Source organism: Benincasa hispida, chromosome 8, assembly GCF_027475165.1.
Source record: "Benincasa hispida cultivar pf3 chromosome 8, pf3_genome.v1.1, whole genome shotgun sequence".
NCBI lineage: Eukaryota > Viridiplantae > Streptophyta > Magnoliopsida > Cucurbitales > Cucurbitaceae > Benincasa > Benincasa hispida.
The window spans coordinates 31,773,847-31,795,409 of NC_143485.1; the positions used below are offsets into that span (position 1 = coordinate 31,773,847).

Genomic DNA, 21,563 nt, shown 5'->3' on the forward strand with positions numbered 1-21,563 from the left:
CGATCGTTTAGCTTTTCCTAAGCGATCATTTAACACCCGATATTTACTAAACAATCGTCTATACGATCACTTAGTTTTTCTACACAATCGTTTAGACGATCACTTATCTTTTCCTACACGATTGTTTAGACGATCGCTTACCTTTTTCCTACACGTTCGTATACTTCACCTAAACGATCAAGCATTTTGTCTATACAATAGACGAGCCTATCTCCCACTTGTTTGATCGTTGTATACAATCTCTCTTCCTCCTTCCCTTTACCAAATCCGAACAAAGCCCACACTTTGGATTCTCACTCCAAGAATAGTAAGGGCTTTGAGTGGTAGTGTCATCTCCGTTTCCTTCTGTTCGTGTGGAGACTGTTCGAGGTAAACGATTGGGTTTTGCTGAGCAATAACTTACCGTCTCAGCAAAAGTGAGATTTGCTGTGAAAAAAAAGCCTTCAACTGGTACAATCTCTCGATCTCTTATTTACTGTTCTTTTGAACATGTCAATATTTTAGCATTATGAATGCATTTTAGTATGTTTGAATGTATATGTGGAAATTTTGTCACAATGAATTGGAAAGATCTGCTTCCGTTCGTAGGTATTCTTGAATAAGAGTTCCTTCACGTGAACCTCCAATAGATCTTCCCTATTATCCTCTAGGACTTTAGATTAAGTTGTGGGGCTCAAAATGAGCTGAGATTTGTAGGGAATTTAAGAAGAGAAGATGAACACTGCAGAGAAAACCAAGAATCCTTCTTCAGTTTTTCTCAACACTATAATTCACTTTGCATGCTTTTCTCAGTTGAATAATTCAGCAGTTTTGTATCAAATACTGCATGCTTAAAGTCTTCATCAAATGAAGACACCAACTCTTTGGTGAATTTAGTGGATTTTGATGAGTAAGGTGTTAAAGCTAAAAGTGGGAAAATCCCACCTTTTGTGAGTTTTCCAATTTCAATCTTTCCTTTTCAATTTTGAAACAATTTTCAAAATCAAAAACTATTTTCAGTTTCAATTCTTTTAATTAAACTGAAAAATTATTAATTTTATAAAAATTAATTCAATTAATTATTTTATCAAATAAAATTAATAATTAATTAAATAATTTAATTAATTCTATTAATTTAATATCAAATATTAAATTAATTAAACACCAATTGCACTACCATGAATCCCTATTCATGAATTTAATATTTAAACTATATTTAAATATTATCTAATTCCTCCAATTTCATTTAATTTGATAATTAAACGTGTAATTATATCACATATGATTATTAATTCCCTTAATTCGAATTTGAATGTTTTAAATTTACTCATCACGTTATTCTAAGGTTTATTCCGTTTGTGAGCTAGTAGGGGAATCTAATGGACCTACAGATCATGGGCTCCAACAATCTAAGATTAACCGGCTAAAATCTTTAAACCGAATTAATCCTCATTTGTTAACTATCAGGTCACTCCACTAAAGTCCAATAGTTGCACTCCCTTCACTGTAGATATATTGTGTCCACTCGATATAACCAAAATTAGTAAGTTAACCCTTCACAGTTTGTTTGTAATAACGATTGGGTTAATAGCTGTTTTACCCCCGAGATTACCTCTTGTTCTTTAAGTCCCACTGATCCTCTACTGAACAATTGGTTTGCGATCCAATCACTAAACCGAGTCCCTCTCGGGCTAATGAGAGGGTGGTTTAAGGCCCAGATTCAGTACAGGGAACAACTTTTCTACTAACTCTAAAAGCGGGTAGGAGTGAATTCCATCTTGCACCCTATGTCCCCAGTTATCTACCCGGATTACCCCTGAAATGAGAGGCTTATTGAGTCAGCGTTGTTAAGTCAACCCTCACCCATGCAAATCTAAGGATAATTTCGAGAAACAGGAGTTCATAGTTAGCTCAGGATTAAGGTTAAGTTACCTAGGCCATCGCTTTGAAATAGTCAGTCTTTAAACAATAAATAATGTTATAAAGTAGGAGTGACTTATTTTATGGTTCGATCTTATACAAACTCATTGCATAAGACGTCTGCACTCCTCATGTCTTCACATGAACGAATTAGGATCACTTTGTTTTGTAGAACTTTACAACGATTGTAACAACTATAGAGTGGGCCGCGCCGCATCCGATAGTGTTACCAGAATAAGGTACTCAATCTTATTTGTATACTATAGACCCTTTTGGCTATTTACTGAATTTGATCCACTCTTATGTCTCCACATAAAGTTTAAGTATTCATATAATAGTCATGGATCTTTAAGTTTATTAGATTTAGTCTTAACAAGTGAAATTTTTATATATTCAACAACAACTTTATTGAATAAACATCAATAACATCTTTATTGAAAATAGAATATGTTTCTATTTACAAACTACGAGTTTTAGGACATAAAATCTAACAGAAAGGACTTATGTCTATCTTCAAGATTTTAAATCTCCACAATCTAATTGATCATACTAGATTGAAAGTTCTATGCATGCATTCTAAACATAAGGATACTAAGAAAGCATAACAGATTGGGAGATATTTAACTCTAGGAGAAAATTTTCATCTAAATTCAACGTATTGTGAAAAGACCAAAAGACAACATTATTTATAATAAATGAAAGGTCACTAAAAAAGGACATAACCTTGCACCTATATAGTCTAACTTCATCCAAACAATTAAGTCATTCATGAATCTTCAATAAATGCAAGTACATAAAATAAATAGATACATAAAGCATTAAAGATGTGTATGACGAATCTGGATTTTTAGATTCTTTATCTCTTGGGTACTAAGTGTCTCTTAGAACTTAAAAGGTTGCAACTCTTCACTATAGATTGTCAACTTAGCTTGGAAGTAAGCATTTAATCCTTCTTGAAGTCTTTTAACTCTAGCTCTTGTCATTAGTCTTTGTGGCATAATGATTGCTTCGTGATTAGGTTGACTTGGAGTGCCTCCCATTGATTTTTAGCATAAGCTTCATTTGAGCTTTTTAAGCTTCATTTTCATCCTGCAGAGCTTCATTGTCACCTTGGTTGCTTAACTTTTTATCATTGATGGTCGTCGATCCCTATCGCCAGGTGCTAATCTCGCTCTTTAGTCCCTATCATTGGTTACTAGTCCTTGCTCCTAATCGTTGGAGTGGTCGTCAATCCCCAATTTCTAGTCCTAATCGCCAATTGTCAATCCATGGTCCTAGTCATCGATCATTAATCGCATGTCCTTGGTCTTGGTTTTTGATTACTACCTATTGATGCATGTCATAGAAGACATGTTTTTGGATGATATTTCTAAGCTTTTACTTAATAAAATGGTAATTTATGTTTTACCCTATCATGTGGTCTTAAATAGATAAAGTAGTCATATGAAGATCCTTTTAGTCTTAAAATTTGGTTTTTACTGATTCTAATTGACTTTATAAACTTTTGCAGGAAATTTTGACTGTTTTGTAGAACTTGTGTCGGTGCACCTACATCGCCTGAAGATGATGCACGCGCATCAAAACCCTACTTCTTTTTGGAATTTTGACCAGTCGTCTACAATTGCTATTCTCATAGTCCAAAGTTGTTTTTCAGTGCTAGAATTGGTTGGTAAACCTATGGAGCATTAATTTCGGTCTCCTCTCAACTGATTCGGGCCTATATAAAGATGAGAAGCTTCCTCTTTCAAGCGTCCACGATTCATGCACGATATTTAGCCACCTTTTGGACGAAACCTCACCTTCCTAGTAAAAAAACTTCAAGAATGAAAGATCCTCTGAAGACTTTAGCTTTAGATTATCTCTACCCCGTTTAAACATATGGAGAGATAGGATTCATCATTAAAAATAGCAGTATCTATCCCAGGGAGAGATTAGGAGAGTGAAAATTTGCCTCAAAGAATTCTTATATTGTATTTCCAACATTTCTTAGTTTATCTTTGCACTTTTCTCTTTTCTTTTATTTTCTTCCGTTGAACATTCATCTTGTAATCATAGTTTATGATATAATGAAATCCCTTCATTTGTTCTTAATCACGAGCTAAATTCTCTAAGAGGTTCAATTATGTGGATACCCTAGGTTTTTTAGCTTGAACAATGCTTATGCTTTATACTTATTTGACCATGCATTTCCTTTGTTGAGTTCATAGATAAAACTTGCTAAATTAAACCCGCCACTTAATGAAAAATCTAGTGGAGTCTTAATACTGAGAAGGTTAGGATGTAAACTTATATTACAAAAAAAAAAAAAAAAAGAGACCAAGAGTCTAGAAATAGGATTGTCATGTAGCCTCATAAATAAGGTTACGTCATAGGATAAAGAAACTATATGAAATTAATCTAGATTCAGCTAACCATAGAAATATGGACCTTAGATGTTTAGATCTTCTAAAGAAACTTGAAAGAATATTGAATAGGAGGAATTTTCATCCTGCCCATGACTAAGTCACTATCCAGGTATGATGTAGCTACATCACCTAAGGCACATTGTGTCATACCCCATCTCGAGTTCACCCCAACCCGAAAGGGGACATCAAGATAGCAGACACCACCTTTGTGACACCTACTGTCCATCCTCAAACTAACTCATCTGATAACAAATATGTATATTACAATTAACTTTTAATGATAGTTTCAAGAGTTCATACTTACAACATTCTTGACCCTAGCTAGCCCTAATGACTTCTAATAATAACTAGACTCAGGATTTCACTTTGGAAGGGTGACAATTCCAGACCTTGAGTGGCATTTTCAAAATGTTCTTTTTTCGCTATCTAGGAGGAAAAATAAAACATTGGAAAACGTGAGCTTAAAGCCCAGTAAGTGGTATAATTTATAAGAAAATAAGTTCGCTTTGAAAATTCATTTTTGGAAAACAAATTCCACAATCAAGCATCATAACACATAAACATATATCCTTCCCAGCCTAGTGACTAGCTCCTCCTGGCATGATCATGTGCTTCCCAAGTAATCTTATTTATTTCCAATATGCAAGTGAGGAAACAATTCACAAGTTTAAGAAAACAATTATAGTATCCACTTAGTCTGTCGAATGTGCACATGTCGACAATATCCTGTTAGTCGTGCTTTGAGACACGCCAACAATTTTCCTAGTAAAATCCTACTTTCCCGTCAATTCTTGTTATTAAGGTAAAAGAATCATTCTAGCAAAACAACAGAACCAAATCATAATGGAATTAATGAACAAAAGCCAGGAAGACACATTTCTCGATCATGCCCATTTCCAAACCTTACATATATATTTATAGTAGCTTATATACACAAAATTCACAAATCATATAAAAGTAGGAACCACTCACAGTCTTGGTTGTGACTTTTCCTACTGCTTTCCCAGACGACCCTACTTATTTCAAGAAAATCCTAAATTAGCCCAATTTCTCAAATAAATTAATTTTGGTTCTAAATATATCCTTAAATTGAATATTTTGACTTACCCACCTCAACTTACTTAAAAATAGGTTCAATTTCTGGAAATAAAACTTTTTACGTAAATTGTGTAGGCTAGTGGGTGGCATTCCTCGCACAGGCGGGACGTGACACAGGCATGACAACTGAGATGTGGGCGAGTGCGCGTGCGAGAGGCTTGGTAGCATAGCATGCATGGGCATGCGCTGAGTTGTGCACTGCACGGGCGTCCATGGCGTCCTTATGATGCGTGCGTGCACACATGTGCTGTGTGCTAGGCGATGGACGTCTGCCTATGCGACCAGCTAACCTTTCTGCCTTCCAATGCAAATTTCTCATTTCTCACTTCTCCAAATCAAATGTCAGCCTAGTATCACCTAGTACATTCATCTCTCAACACTTTCACACAAAATTTATTTGATTCGCATGAGTGAATTGTGAGAACTAATGTCGCCTAACTACCCTATTTATAGTGGTCCCAACATCACCAATGCTCGACACTTCACCCCCCTTGCATGTCCAGTTGCCTTCAGCATGCATGTACCATCGCATTTCCCTTGATACCTCCTTGCACGTTGGCTGAAATGTCTTCATTTTTCATAGGTCAACGCATAACCTTCTTTTGAGGTGTCATTCCCAACTTTGCATGTCCTACCATGTGCCCACTCATCCTAGGTTTAGCTCAACTTCAATCAGTTCAGCTACATGTCTCAATTTGTTGTCAACCTAAACTTGTTCCCCAAGCTTACTTACTCAACGCCTCCACCCCTTCTTTGGTCGCATACCTTACCTAATGCCTACCCTCACTTGGCCGCATACCTTACCCAATGCCTACCCACACTTGGCCGCATTGCCTCACTTGAATGCACAACTCTTCCCTTGGCCGCATACTTCACTTGGACGTACAACCCTTCCCTTGGCCGCATGGCCTTACCTCAACGCTTCTCGTGTGACCAACGCCTAAGGTTAATGCCTAGCCCTTTGTCGTGTGAGTCACCTTGTCCACCTAACTTCACCATGAGGCTTGGCCAACCATGGTTTCAATGCAAGGCCCCCTCACCCTCGATCAACCCTTAGCCATGCTCTCACCTACCTCAATGCCTAACTTATGCTTACTAACCTCCAAATGCTTAGTCCATCGCACACCTCATCAAGCCTTCAATGTATGGCTTCCATACTTAGCCAAACTTTCCCTCCTTAACCAAGCCTCTACACATTCACTGAATACCCGTGTGCTTCATAACCCTTAAAGTACTTTCCTCTTTTTTCAATCATCCTCAAACTTTCTCCTTATAGTCCTAACTCATACTTAGATCTCTTTGATCTTAATGTTCCTGTTTGATTTGCCTTTAACAAAACTCGAGGGTTTACCCATTGCTCGATTGGTTGAAATATTATTGTTCCCCTGTTCATCCATTCTAATTTATTATTTTTACTCAACATTCAACAACTATCTATTCATACACTTGGTTGTTAGGTTTTTAACTCCTAATATCAAATTAATTAGTTAATTAATGTTTTGATGATAACAACCTGAATTAATTTATTAACAATTTGAGTATTTTGAAGAATAAATTACATAGAGCTCGAAAAATAGTTTCAACAAATTGAATCACCTAACTCATAGCTTAAATGAGGAAGATATTACCAAAATAAGTCGACTGAAAAATGGCCATAGTGATGACGTGACAAAACCAAGAGTAGATACTTGGCAGAAACCTGGTGGTGTTGGGATGCTTTGACCTTCTTAGAATGTGACAAGTGGCCGCACTTTTTCTAAAAGTAAATATACGTATTTTCTCTAACGTATATACATAACGGTAATTTTCTACTTTCAAAACAAATATATACATATATATAAATTCCCTTTAGTATGATTTGTATAGTTTTTAAAATTTAAAAATATGTATATAATCATTACTTCTATGCACAGTTGCTGTTGGGGATTTATACTTTTAATAGAAATATTATATATATAATATTTATTTTTCTTTTTCTTTTAATCTCATCCATTAAATTTCATTTTGACAACATTTAATTGGCCAAATTGAATTTGGTTTTCACTATCTTTCCCCTCTATTTAAACTCATCATTTTTTTTTTCAAATTTTAATAACAATTTTCATTATTCTCAATCCTCCATATAACACAAATTCTCCATTGTTATTCTCTCAAATCTCTCATTTTTTCTTTTCATCTTATTCTTGAGAGAGATATATTGTAGTGAGGATTTATTTGTTGAGGTGCTTAAACTTGTATCCACTCTTTTAGAGAGTTTGTCAAGTGTATTCTTAATTCTTCCAAACCTATTGTAAAAGGTTACTCTAGAACCCATAACAAAAGTATCGTAACGGTTTGATTCTCAACCGTGGAAAGGATCAAGTTTGTTCTTGCACTTGAAAAAAGAACATTGTAGCAGTTCGACTCTAAGTCATGAAAAAAGTAAAGTTCGTAATGCATACCCAAGAAGAGTTTGGGAAGTGGATGTAGGTCTAGTTGTGTCAAACCACTATAAAGTTATCCGTGTTAATTTCTCTATTTTTCTTCTATTTAATTTTGTAATTGTTATGGAGAACTAACCAATGATCAGATATAATGTTTATCGGTGTTAATTTCTCCATTTAGTACTATTAACAAACCTGGAGAACTAAAATGTCTATTTAGAAAACTCAATGATCAGATAGCCAGATACTAGAGGCTTAAACTTTGTGGATAATATGTAATTTATTTGATGTTTATGTTTTGTAGATATAATGTTTTTTTATATTATGGGGTTTATGTTTTGTGGATATAATATAATATTTAATATGAATCTTAATTGTAAACCCTCGAAATTTCACTTTGAGTAATTAGGTTAGAACTTGGATAATAAGAAGCTTGAAGAAGGATAAAAGTAGAGGAAAATGCAGTAAGTGTTGAAACTAGACTTTAAAGGCTAAAACATAAGTTGTAGGTAAGTGAAGTAAAAAGGACAAACCAATGTCCAATAAAGAACGAAACCATTGGATTGGTTTATCAATTTGGTCCTCGAGTTTTGGCATTTTTTTCTTTCAATGTTTTTATTACCACTTTGTTTTGAATTGATTCTTTTTGCTAGTTTAAAAATTAAAATTGGGTCTATTTATTTTTTTATTTTTTAATAAATTGAAATTTGACATTTTATTTTTTTCTTGGCACTTTTTTAAATAAAAAATATATACAGTTCAAAATAATTGGTCTTTTTTCTAAACAACAAATATACATGCACTATAATAATTAAAATACCAAAAGATAGTTTACTTTTAAGGGTATATATACCATTGGATCGATTCGGTTTTGATTGATTTTTATAATATAAAACTGGTCTGAATCAATACTTTTTGGTGTTCTCCAAATATAAACCAATATGTCAAATTTTATACTAAAAAATCAAACCAAACCATTCGATCAGTTTGAATTGGTTTGGCTTTTTGAGTTTTCGATTTTTTGTTGCACTCCTACCTGACAATCATGCCAACGGTAAAAATGTGTCAGGAAGCCTTTTTCGAAGATTTTCTAACTCCTCTCAATGGTTTTTGACCGTTGGAAAAAGTCAAATTTCTTTTAGTGAATAGAGACCATGGACTGTGACTAGGGACTCAACACCAATGGTTGGCAACTGGAAATTGGTGATCGGATTGATACCAATGACTAGGACTGAGAACCGATGACCGATGACTCGAAAATGTCCTTGAAGAATTTTTTATTATTTAAAATAATTATATGACATTATACATTATAAATAATTTTAGAAAATTATGTCCTCTCTCTTACGTTTTCTCCCCCACCCTCCACCCTTCTTCCCTCTTCCCTTTAAGAGAAGAAAGGAGGGAATGTGAAGAAGAATGAGAGAAGAAATACTTTCCCGTAATGAAAGAAGAAATACTTTCCCATAATCTAATCACAATTACTATTCTAATTTAAAATATCATAGAATTATTTAAAATAAAAAATATTTCATATATCTTTTAAACATTCTTCTTAAAATTCCAAGACTAGAAAAATATATTTTAAAAGAATCAAATGCACTCTTTAAAAATTTAGAACTAAAAAAATACATTTTGAAAACTCATGAATCAAACACGTTCATTCTTTCAAACTTGAGAATTATAAAAGGTGTAATTTTCCTTATTCTATATATAGTCATGAACATATATTCCCGATTAATTTAAATATTGATTAACTAGTAAGCAATAAGAACCACTAATTAAATTATAAATCCGCTAACTATAATCAATGATTAGTAATATATTGACTAATTTTTTTTTAATTAAAAACAAACTTTTATATTGTAAAATTTCCATGAAGGTTGATATTGATCATCTGCTGATAAAACTAACTAGCTTCAGAGGAGGGGGAAAAAGGTGTGTGTTAGGTGTAATGTGGTGAGGAAATATAATACAAAGTAGCTACAATATGGTTAGACTAAATAATTAATTAATCTCTCATAATTTAATATATTTCCAATTTCCAAACCACCAAAAGAACATCAGTACATAGTCACACCACCCAAAGAAACAACTGCCATTAAATTTCTGGCCAAGACTTGTTTGATTACTTCTCAAACTCAACAAACTTCAGTTGGTTATAAATACCCAAAATCAAATCCTTAATTAGCATCAAAATATTAGTGATTAGAAACAAAGCCAAGACATTGAATTTGGTAACCCCATGGCTTCTTTACAATCTGAAGCAGCAGCAGCAAAAGCAGATGAGAATGTTGGTGAGTACAAGCATCTTGCAATGGCAAAAATAAAGAGGAATTGGGGGTTTGTTTTGGTGAGATTTGTGGCTTCTTTAGCCACTGCCTCAGCAACCCTTGTGATGGCTCTTAATAAAGAGTCTAAATCTATTGTTGTTGCCACTATTGGAACTGATCCACTTACTGCCATTGTATCTGCTCATTTCTACCACACTCCTGCCTTTGTGTAAGCTTCTTAAATTGAAAATATGTTAAATATTTGTTTTATAACTTTCCTTCTTTTGTACATTATGTTTATAATCTCTATTTTTATCTAAAAGTTCCTTTCTTAGAATGATATTATTATAATCATATTTTGGACTAAAGTAGAATTTAATTCTTATGATTTATGAATAGAATTATAGAATTGTGTTCATATGGTTTAATAAAACCTTCATAAATAGCCATTACGTAGGGATGGCATAAATAATCCCTATGATTTGATAAAACTATATGGGTTATTTATGAGGTTTTATTAGACCACAAAGATTGAATTTTAAATTTTAAAATCATAAGAACTAAAATCTTACGTTTTTTTTTCAAATCATAAGGATCAAATTTGTAGTTTAACCTATTTTTAAAAACTAAACCAAATTAACTTTTGCCTTTGTGTAAGCTTCTTCAATTGACTTCCTGTCAAATCAACACTTGAATTTAATTCTTAAAACCAAAATTACTTTTCTAAAACTATTTAGATAACAGAAATATAGTATCTTGTATTAACAAACGACAAAATATAGGAAATTGTGAGTAAAAAACAGTGTTTATTGCTTGCATTACAAAAACTTGGTTATCAAATAAGACGGTAGTTTTTGAAAACATGATTTTGTTTTTTAAATTTTGGTTAGAACTCAAATGTGCATGTAAGAAATGTTGAAAAAACGGTTAACAAAATGAGATCTTAGAGATCATAAAATTTTTCTTTTTTATCTTTTATTTTTGAGTTCAACTTCGATAATTAGAGAGTTAGAGAATGAATGATGAACACTTGGAAGGTACCTTTTTTTTACAAACTATACTAAAATTTTAATTAATCAAGGATATATTTAGAAGTGATATTTTTCACATAGTTAAAATCACTTTTGCCATGGTGAAAATCACTTAATTTTCTTCTAAAAATTGATATTTGGAAAATATTGAAATTGAATCTAAAAAATTATGAATAATTTGAAATTGATTTTTTAAAGATTAATTGAGATGTGCTTTTAGTGGGATGATTGACGGGGAATCCCCCACAAAAAATTCTACTTTTTTTAAAGTAAAGTTTACCCATAGTATTTCAAATAAAAATGTCATTTTAATAGTTTGATAATCTCATGATCACTCTTGAAATCAAACATGATAATTCAAAATCACTTTTAAAACTTAGAACCAAACATGAATATACCGATATGAAAATCAATTTTAGGAAATCAATTCTTCAGAACTTACTAAAAACAGTCGCCCAAAAACCTATAGGGCAAAATTAAATTTGTTCCTTTCCAATAGAATCACACAAACTCTCTAAACAATAGCGTAAGTTAGCAATATATATTTGGTGCAAGATTCTTTGTCATAGCAAATGGAATGGCCACTCTACACAACTGGACGATGATAGCCTTACACATCTTTGGACCCAAATTCCAATTCCATGGCTTCCGTCTTCCAATTATTGCCATTCTAGACATGGTAAAATACACCTTCTTCATACCTTAATTCCCATCTCAATTTCAAATTTTCAACATCAATAACATTTGATCGATCAAAATGGTGGCAGATGACGGTGGCTCTTGCGTCGATGGGCGACGGTGCAGCGACTTTCATGGCAGCACTTGGAAAGAATGGAAATAAACATGCCAGATGGAACAAGATTTGTGACAAATTCTCTGCCTACTGCGACCATGGTGCCGGTGCGCTCATTGCTTCCTTTGTTGGCCTCTGCCTTCTTCTTCTCATCTCCGCCATCTCCATTATCAAGCCGCTACACAAACCGAGCAGTTCGATAGCGTTACCATAGTTGACTTGCTACGAACACAGCGTTTTGTTGCGTCCATTGTGTTTGATTAGTTTAATTTTTGGGCTAAAATGCAATATGAAGTTAAATTTGTATACTTTTGCTGATGTCAACAACTATATGAAATTATGTTATTACTTTTCCATGTTGAAGCTAAACAAATCTTACCTAAGAAAAGAACTATTCTTCTTCTCTAGTCGGAAAAGGATACCAAGACTTAGAATATCACAATGATAACGAAGAATATGCTTGATGATCATGAAGTGAAGCACTGTTGGTGACTGCATAAAATGACTAACACGGTTGATAACAAATGATATGTCAAAGCGAGTAAATGTGAGATTATATATTGTAGAGACCCAACAATTTGGTGATAATGTGTTGCATCATAGCATGTAGAAGCAGTGGTATTAAGATCAACACTACTAGACATAGGAGTTTGACAAATTTTGGCAGAATCCATGCCCATAGAAGCCAAAAGATTTCAAATATTTTGTTCAAGTGACCAAGAGACCTAGGCCCAAAAATATTTCAATTTGCCAATACTCTACAAAAATTCCACCTTTGAGTAATATTGGAAGCATTCTAGCTATTGTGCATTTATTATCACTATCAACTATTATAATTTTTAACCCATAAAACTATAACCTACTCTACCATAAAAATAAATGACTTAGAACATTATCTTTCAATTTTTTTATCACTTGTCAATAAATCCTACAGAAATTTGTGGTCTAACTTCCACCAACTTGGCTCAGTTCAGCTATTAACATAACTTTTATTACAACACACGTACCATCTAATGCCCATCTACAAACTTGTGGAACTGTTAATATTATATCCTTTGTCGTGGTAAAGCAAGCATATACCATCAGGATGCTATATCTTTATTTAAAAGAACAATTCACAATCTTCCCTTATGAGAGAGATAACGTTAGCACATAATCCAGAGCCTTTGACAAACTTGCTCTGCCAAGACAATCATTTTACATGTGTCCACTGAAAAGCACTTAAAAAGTACTTTTATTTCCCTTTTTATTTAGAGTTGTTTATGATTGATGTTGTTAGATCTAATGTTGTTTGCTAGTGATTTCGAGGGATTGTATTCGTGATCAAGATTCAGAGTTAAAAAAAGCTAAAACGGACTAAATATGTCTAAGAAGGTCAAAATCAAATCAAACATCGAAAAGAGGAAAGAAAAAAAAGCCCAAAGACAGGGCAGCGATGCGATGCCCTCTAGCGCCATGACATTGCGCTTCACATGAGATAGAAAGAAAAGACCATAGCACTGCGGTGCTATTCCGTGTCACTACGCAATAGTATCGTGACTCTGGGGTGTCAATTAAGGAAAGTTTTAGAATTTTGGAAAACTTTTGCTATCTAATCTAGAATTTTTGGCCGACCACAATCATCAAGTTTTAGAGTTTTTGAGACTTATAGAGAGTGTTTTGAGCACAATATCGGGTCCTTCATACCACAATTAATTGGAGAATGATCGATTGAAACTGCTTTTACTAAATTGAATTTTTTTTGAGATAACACTACAAGAAATATCACTTATAATAGCATTAAAAAAATGCTATCGTAGACTTTCCATAGTATTTTCGAAATGTTGTCGTAATCCATGTTATTGAAAGACCATGACTTTCCATAGCGTTTTTTCAACGCTATAAAAACACTATAAAAAGTCCGTTTTGATAGTGCATATATGACGTTATGAGAACTTTTCATAGCATAAAATCCGCTATTGAAATGTTTTGATAGCGTTTTTTATAGCGTTAGAAAAGTGCTATCAAAACTTTCAATAGCATTTGTCTAATGCCAAAAAAAGTTATTGAAACGTTTTGATAGTGCTTTTCCAACGCTATAAAAACGCTATGAAAATGTTTCAATAGTGTTTTTAATAACATTGTAAAAACACTATAAAGTGTTTTCATAACGTTTTATAAATGTTATCGTATCCGATGTTATTAATAGTCCTCCACTTTTCATAGCGTTTTTGTACAACTATTAATATTGCTATAGAAAGTTGACATATGATAGCTTTAATTCAATATGGAAATGTTTCATTGTACTGGAAAAAGTACCATAAAAAGTTTTCCTGACAATTTTAGGAACACTATTGAAAGTCCCTTATTTTTATTAGCATTTCTTCATCGTAATGGAGAAAAGCTATAAATACCCCATCTTCAAGCATGAATTTTAATGTTAATGATCTTTCTATAGCATTTTTCGTAATAGTAAAAACAATGCTATAATTGATCTTTAATAGCATTCGTTAATAACATTTTTAAAATTTACAATTTGTTTCGCAAATATTATTGTGGTATTAATTATAAACATATATTTATAGAAGTTGCTTGCCTATATTATTGTCTAGATGAAGAAAGATGTAATTCACATTTCATCCAAATCTACGATCATAATTATAGCCAAAACTTTTAGATTTAAAGCATACAAAAAAAAAAAAAATAAATAAAACACTATATTAATCCAAAATACTATATTCATTTAATCACAAACCGGCAAAATGGTGAGAGTTTGGAGAAAGTGTGCCTATTTTGATAGAAAATTGTAAAAGTTGACGAATTAGGGATAAATCATTACGACGGTAGAATGACATCAAAAGGAACCTTTAATAGCGGTCATAAGCCGTCAACAGATTAAGCAAATATAGTGGACTTGTTTTTTAGTTTGCATTTTAGATTTCTTTTCAAAGCACAAAAATGTTTCCAAAAAGATGAAGTTGATTATGGATGCATCGGTTCGAAATCACTTTTCAAACACACATTGATTCTCACGCTGTCTAAAATCAGTCACATGAGCATTCGATAAGTGGTTTAAGATATACTTTTTTTTTAATTGAAAAAAGATAAGAGAATAAAGTGGAGTCAACAGGTTGCATTGGAAAACTTTGAAACATCATGTAAAAACTACACAGACAAAATGTCAATTTTGGGTTGTTAGTTTTATTAAAAAACCTTCTTATCAAAAGCATTTTCTAAAAAATTCCGTGTTTTACCTGTTTGCCTGAAACTAAAACATTCTTTTCTTTGTTTTATGACGAATGTTGTCTTCATTTCGACAAAGAAAAAAAAAGATATAAAAAAGAAGGCAATTGAAGAAAATGGGAAAACCCAAAGGGGACATGGTGACGTTTAGTTCTAATGTATTTTTTGGAGCATGGGCTCTCATATTCCTTGGGTTCACTTTAGAATCTACCAAACGGATGCAAAAAGAATTCTTTTGGTTGATGTAGGCGACTCTGTTTTACAAAATGAATTGAGGGATCACATTATAAAATATCCAAAAAGGCTTCTTTTCCATTTCTCACTCGGGAAACCAAAGAGAGTACCTGACTTAGCTCCACCTTTCAGCTTGGGAATACTATCAAAAGACCTACGTACTCCACCATCTGGGCCAAGTCAAAGAACTTCAGACAATCCATCTCCCCCACCTCATGTTAGATCCATCGGTTTACATAAAGAATCTACGATCAACTATAAAATATTATCAAAAGGTGTGCATATTCCTCCATCTGGGCCCAGTCAAAGAACTTCGGACAAACCACCATCCCCACCACATGTCCGATCCATCGGTTTACCAAAAGAATCTAAGATTAACTTCAGAGTATTACCAAAAGGTGTGTGTATTCCCTCGTCTGGGCCGAGTCAAAGAACTTCAGACAATCCACCTCCCCCACCGCATATTAGATCCATCGGTTTACCAAAGGAATCTATGATTAACTTTGGAATATTACCAAAAGGTATGCGTATTCCTCCATCTGGACCGAGTCAAAGAAATTTGGACTCTCCACCTCCCCCACCGAATGGTGGGTCCACTGGTTTACTAAAAGAATCTAAGATTAACTTCAGAATCCTACCATAAGGTACACATATTCCCTCATATGGGCGAGTCAAAGAACCTAAGACGACTATCCACCTCCTCCACTGCATCCACATTCTCCTTTCATTATTTCATAAGTTGAGTATAAGTTTAATTTTGGGATGTATCCTAGAGCACGTATTACACTATCTGCTTCAACCGGAAAGGAGCCATTATTTGTACCACATCAATCCCATTTTACATCCTAATCCTTTGCTCAATTTAGAGTTCTTGTTATTGCTATTAATACAAGTATCGTGCGTATATTGATAGTCACCCTCGTTCAATTTCAGAAATAAGAAAAATGGGGTCTACAACTTCACAGAAAATGAAGATTGTGATGAGATAAGTATTAATTGTGACTATTATCTATTTTAATTATCTCTCCTTCTATTGTTTTATAATTTTCATACTACTTCAACAAAATTATAGTTTGTTTTTTTCGTTATGAAAAATCACATAAATGAGAAAATTTTATCATTCATTTTCTTTTATATATATATATATATATATTTTGGCTTGGAATCTTTCTTGCATTGTTAACAAATTCTGTGTTTTACCTGTTTGCCTAAAACTAAAATAGTCTATTTTTGTTTTATGTCAAATGTTGTCTTCATTTCGACAAAGAAAAAAAAAAATATAAAAAGAAGGCCATTGAAGAAAATGGGAAAACACAAAGGGAAATGGTGGCGTTTAGTTCTAATGTATTTTTTGGAGCTTGGGCTCTCATATTCCTTGGGTTGAACTTTGGAATCTACCAAACGGATGCAAAAATAATTCTTTTGGTTGATGCAGGCGACTCTATTCTACAAAATGAATTGAGGAATCACATTATAAAGCATTTGAAATATAAAATAAGCTCAAACATACAAATCAAATCTTCAGCAACTTTTACATTTTCTTTACAGTCTGTTATTTAACTACTTGTATTAGCTCAAAGTATAAATATGCATCATTTACATTTAGCAGAGTAATCTTTTCATAAGCTTACAAGAAAATCTACAAGATCTGTAAAGAAAGTGACTTAGCTCTTGAATAATAAAAGTTCTTCTCCTTCCCGTGGATGTAGGCACTCTATTGTCGAACCACATACATCTCCATGTAACTCTTTTTCTCTTTTTTCTCTTTATCACATTGCATGTTCATCTTCTTCTTCATTTACACAGTAAACTCACGCAAACAATCAGAAAGAAAAGAGGGTTAGAGAGCATTTCTACAAATAGAGGACTGATACGAGAGAGAGAAAGAAAATTAAATTTGTTTGTTAATTTCTTTCACATCAGAAAAGTGGTGTCTCTTCCATCAGGCAGTGTAAGTGGATTTTACCACGTGTTGCACATCAGCTGGAAGGTCGTGGAGTAACCAGAGCTAAGAAATCTACCTACCAAATATTGGGGCAAATTAACCAGGCTTTTGGATCATAGATCGGATCAGCTGAAGACCATTTTCATCATTTGGACTTTTCTTCAAGAAATTTAAGTGAGCAGGCCCAACAAAGTGGTATCAGAGCAAAAGATTACAAGATTACAGTTCTTGAAGATTCAAGATTCAAGTTTCATTCCAAGATGTCAGTAGCAAGATTCGAAGTAGAGAAGATCGATGGTAAATGAGATTTTGGCCTAGCAAGATTCGAAGTAGAGAAGATCGATGGTAAATGAGATTTTGGCCTATGGAAGGCCAAAATCAAAGCAATTCTCGGCCAACAGAAGGTTCACAGAGCTCTCCTTAATCCATCTACACTCCCAGCCTCAGTGACAGCTCAAGAAAAAAGAAGATTGGGAGCTGGCAGCTTATGGTACGTTAGTTCTAAACCTTAGTGATAATGTTTTAAGGCAAGTTTTAGATCAAGAAACAACCTATAGGATATGGACTAAATTGGAAGATCTATATGTTACAAAGGATCTTCCTAGTAAAATGTACCTTAGGGAGAAATTCTTTACATTTAAAATGGATTCATCAAAGTCTCTAACTGATAATCTAGATGAATTCAAGAAAATTGTTGCTGAATTCAAAACCTTAGGAGAAAAACTTGGGATGAAAATGAGGCCTATGTGCTTCTTAATTCTTTGCCTGATCCCTATAGGGAAATTAAAAGTGCTCTAAAATATGGAAGGGATAATATAAGTACTGATATAATAATATCCGCTTTAAGAACTAGAGAGCTAGAGTTACAAACTGACAAAAAGGATCATCCTAGTGGTGAAAGGTTATTTGTTAAAGGAAATTTTAAACCAAATCACTCAAAGGACAGAAAACCACATAATTTGGAAGAAAATAAGCCTAAACAGAAATTTAAATGTAATACTGAAAAAGAAAGGACATTTAATCAAAGAAGAAGAAGAGGAAAGCTCAGGTGAGTCTACTGAGCATACTGAAACTCAACCTGATTTGAGTCAGTACTCATTAGCTAGGGATAGACAAATAAGAGTGATAGTTCCTCTAGCTAGGTATACTGAAACTAATTACATGAACCTAGTTCTAAATGCCATAATAGCTTCTAATGACCAAGAACCTGCTACTTTTGAAGAGGTAGTGAGCTGCCCTAATGCTAGGTCTTGGATTAAAGCTATGTGTGAAGAAATGGAATCACTCAGTGTCAACAACACTTGGACTCTAGCTCTTCTTCTTAAAGGATGCAAGCATATAGCTTCCAAGTGGATATACAAACTAAATGAGGGTTCTACTAAAGAAGAAAAACCTAGGTATAAGGCTAGGTTAGTAGCTAAGGGATTTACCCAAAGGGAAGGCATAGACTATTCTAAATTTTTTTCACCAGTAGTAAAGCAAACCTCTATCAGACTTCTACTATCTCTAGTTGCTCATTACAACCTTGAATTAGATCAACTAGATGTTAAAACAACTTTTTTTCATGGAAATCTAGAAGAGGTTATCTATATGGTTCAACCTAAAGGGTTTGAAAAAAGAGGAAAGGAAGATTTTTATTGTCTCCTAAACAAATCTCTATATGGTCTTAAATAATCCCCTAGATGCTGGTACAGAAGATTCAATGACTACATAGAGAGTATTGGGTTTCAAAGAAGTACCTATGACATTTGTTCTTATGTTAATTCAACTACCTATAAGGACAAAGTCTATTTACTCCTCTATGTGGATGATATGTTGCTAGTTGAAAAATCTAAGGAGGATATAAAACATGTCAAAGATCTCCTAAAGAGAGAATTTGACATGAAAGATTTGGTTCAGTCTAAAAAGATTCTTGGGATTGAAATAAACAGAGACAAGGCTTCTTCTATCCTCACCATCAGTCAAGTAAACTATTGTGAAAAGGTTATTAAAAGGTTCAATATGTCTAATGCTAAACCTGTTACTATACCTATTGCTAGTCATTTTAAACTCTAAGGAAACAGATATAGAACATTTGACTCAAATGCAATCAATCTTTTACAACCAAGCAGTAGGTAGTTTAATGTATCTAATGATATCAACTAGACCAGACTTATCCTATTATACTAGTCTTGTCAGTAGATACATGTCTAACCCTGGAAAAAAGCACTAGGAAGCAACAAAATAGATATTAAGAAACATAATATGGTCTAAACAATCTAAATTAACATATCAAAATACAAAAGAAAAAAAATTAGAGCTATATGGATATGTTGATTCATATTTTGCAGGTGATCAAGACAAAAGGAGATCATTAACAAGTTATCTATTCTTATATGGCCTAAATTTACTATGTTGGAAAGCAAATCTTCAGTCAATCATAGCCCTATCCACTACTGAAGCAGAATACATGGCATTATCAGAGGCTATAAAAGAAGCATTGTGATTAAAGGGATTGATGAAGGACTTTGGTATCAATCAAACAGTAGTTAAGATCTACTGTGATAACCAAAATACCATTCATCTTTCCAAAAACCCTTAATACCACTCAAAGACCAAACACATAGATATAAAATATCACTTCGTAAGGGATAGATAGAAAAAGGTGAAGTCGAAGTACACAAAGTCCATACTAGTGAGAATGCTGCTGATATGCTTACCAAACCTGTTTCAAAGCTCAAGCTCTCCAACTGTCTTCGTCAGATCGGATTCCAGCTACCTGAAAAAGGGTGAAGACAAGTTAGATCTGGAAGGAGAAAAGCTTGCATGTTGAGCTTAAGGTGGAGCTTTGAAGTATAAAATAAGCTCAAGCATACAAATCAAATCTTCAACAACTTTTACATTTTCCTTACAGTCTGTTATGTAACTACTTGTATCAACTCTACATTTAGTAGAGTAAACTTTTCATAAGCTTATAAGAAAAGCTACAAGATCTGTAAAGAAAATGACTTAGCTATTGAATAATAAAAGTTCTTCTCCTTCCCGTGGATGTAGGCACTCTATTTTCAAACCACGTACATCTCTGTGTAGCTCTTCTTCTCTCCTTTCTCTTTATCACATTGCATGTTCATCTTCTTCTTCATTCACACAGTAAACTCACGCAAACAATCAGAAAGAAAAGAGGGTTAGAGAGCATTTCTGCAAATAGAGGACTGATACGAGAGAGAGAAAGAAAAATAAATTTATTTGTTAATTTCTTTCCCATCAGAAAAGTGGTGTCTCTTCCATCAGGCAGTGTAAGTGGATTTTACCACGTGTTGCACATCAGTTGGAAGGTTGTTGAGCAACCAGAGCCAAAAAATCTACCTACCAAATATTGTGGCAAATTAACCAGGCTTTTGGATCATAGATCGGATCAGCTGAAGGCCATTTTCATCATTTGGGCTTTTCTTCAAGAAATTTAAGTGAGCAGGCCCAACAGCATAAAAAAAGGCTTCTTTTCCATTTGTCTCTTGGGAAACCAAAGAGAGTACCTGACTTAGCTCCACCTTTCAGCTTGGGAATACTATCAAAAGACCTACGTACTCTACTGTCTAGGCCAAGTCAAAGAACTTTAGACAATCCACCTCCCCCACCGCATGTTAGATCCATTAGTTTTCATAAAGAATCTACGATCAACTACAGAATATTACCAAAAGGTGTGCATATTCCTCAATCTGAGACAAGTTAAAGAACTTCGGACAATCCACCATCCCCACCGCATGTCCGATCCATCGGTTTACCAAAAGAATCTAAGATTAACTACGGAGTATTACCAAAAGGTGTGTGTATTCCCTCGTTTGGGTTGAGTCAAAGAACTTCAGACAATCCACCTCCCCCACCGCATGTTAGATCCATCGGTTTACCAAAAAAATCTACGATTAACTTTGGAATATTACCAAAAGGTGTGCGTATTCCTAAATCTGGACCGAGTCAAAGAAATTTGGACTCTCCACCTCCCCCAACGAATGTTGGGTCCATTGGTTTACTAAAAGAATCTAAGATTAACTTTAGAATACTACCATAAGGTACGCGTATTCCCTCATCTGGGCGAGTCAAAGAACCTAAGATGAATATCCACCTCCTCCACTACATCCACATTCTCTTTTCGTTATTTGGTAGGCTGAATATAAGTTTAATTTTGGGATGTATCCTAGAGCACGTATTACACTATCCGCTTCAACTGGAAAGGAGCCACTATGTGTACCACATCAATCCCATT

The 21,563-nt window shown here is 33.8% G+C and overlaps 1 protein-coding gene across 1 annotated transcript; it reads left to right on the forward strand.

Annotated features, from left to right (window-relative positions):
* The first annotated feature begins 10,005 nt into the window (after positions 1-10,005).
* Positions 10,006-12,278, forward strand: LOC120083825 (CASP-like protein 1B2). Its single transcript, XM_039039710.2, has 3 exons — positions 10,006-10,327; positions 11,685-11,808; positions 11,897-12,278. The coding sequence occupies exons 1-3, from the start codon at positions 10,071-10,073 to the stop codon at positions 12,134-12,136; spliced, it is 621 nt and encodes a 206-aa protein (XP_038895638.1). The 5' UTR covers positions 10,006-10,070; the 3' UTR covers positions 12,137-12,278.
* The last annotated feature ends 9,285 nt before the right edge of the window (positions 12,279-21,563 follow it).

What these genes read in the sequence shown, in the direction of transcription:
- LOC120083825 (XM_039039710.2), top strand. Translation starts at nt 10,071, where the DNA reads ATGGCTTCTTTACAATCTGAAGCAGCAGCAGCAAAAGCAGATGAGAAT. An exon ending in TACCACACTCCTGCCTTTGT is followed by an intron (nt 10,328 to 11,684) that starts GTAAGCTTCTTA and finishes ATTTGGTGCAAG; the next exon opens with ATTCTTTGTCATAGCAAATG. An exon ending in TTATTGCCATTCTAGACATG is followed by an intron (nt 11,809 to 11,896) that starts GTAAAATACACC and finishes AAATGGTGGCAG; the next exon opens with ATGACGGTGGCTCTTGCGTC.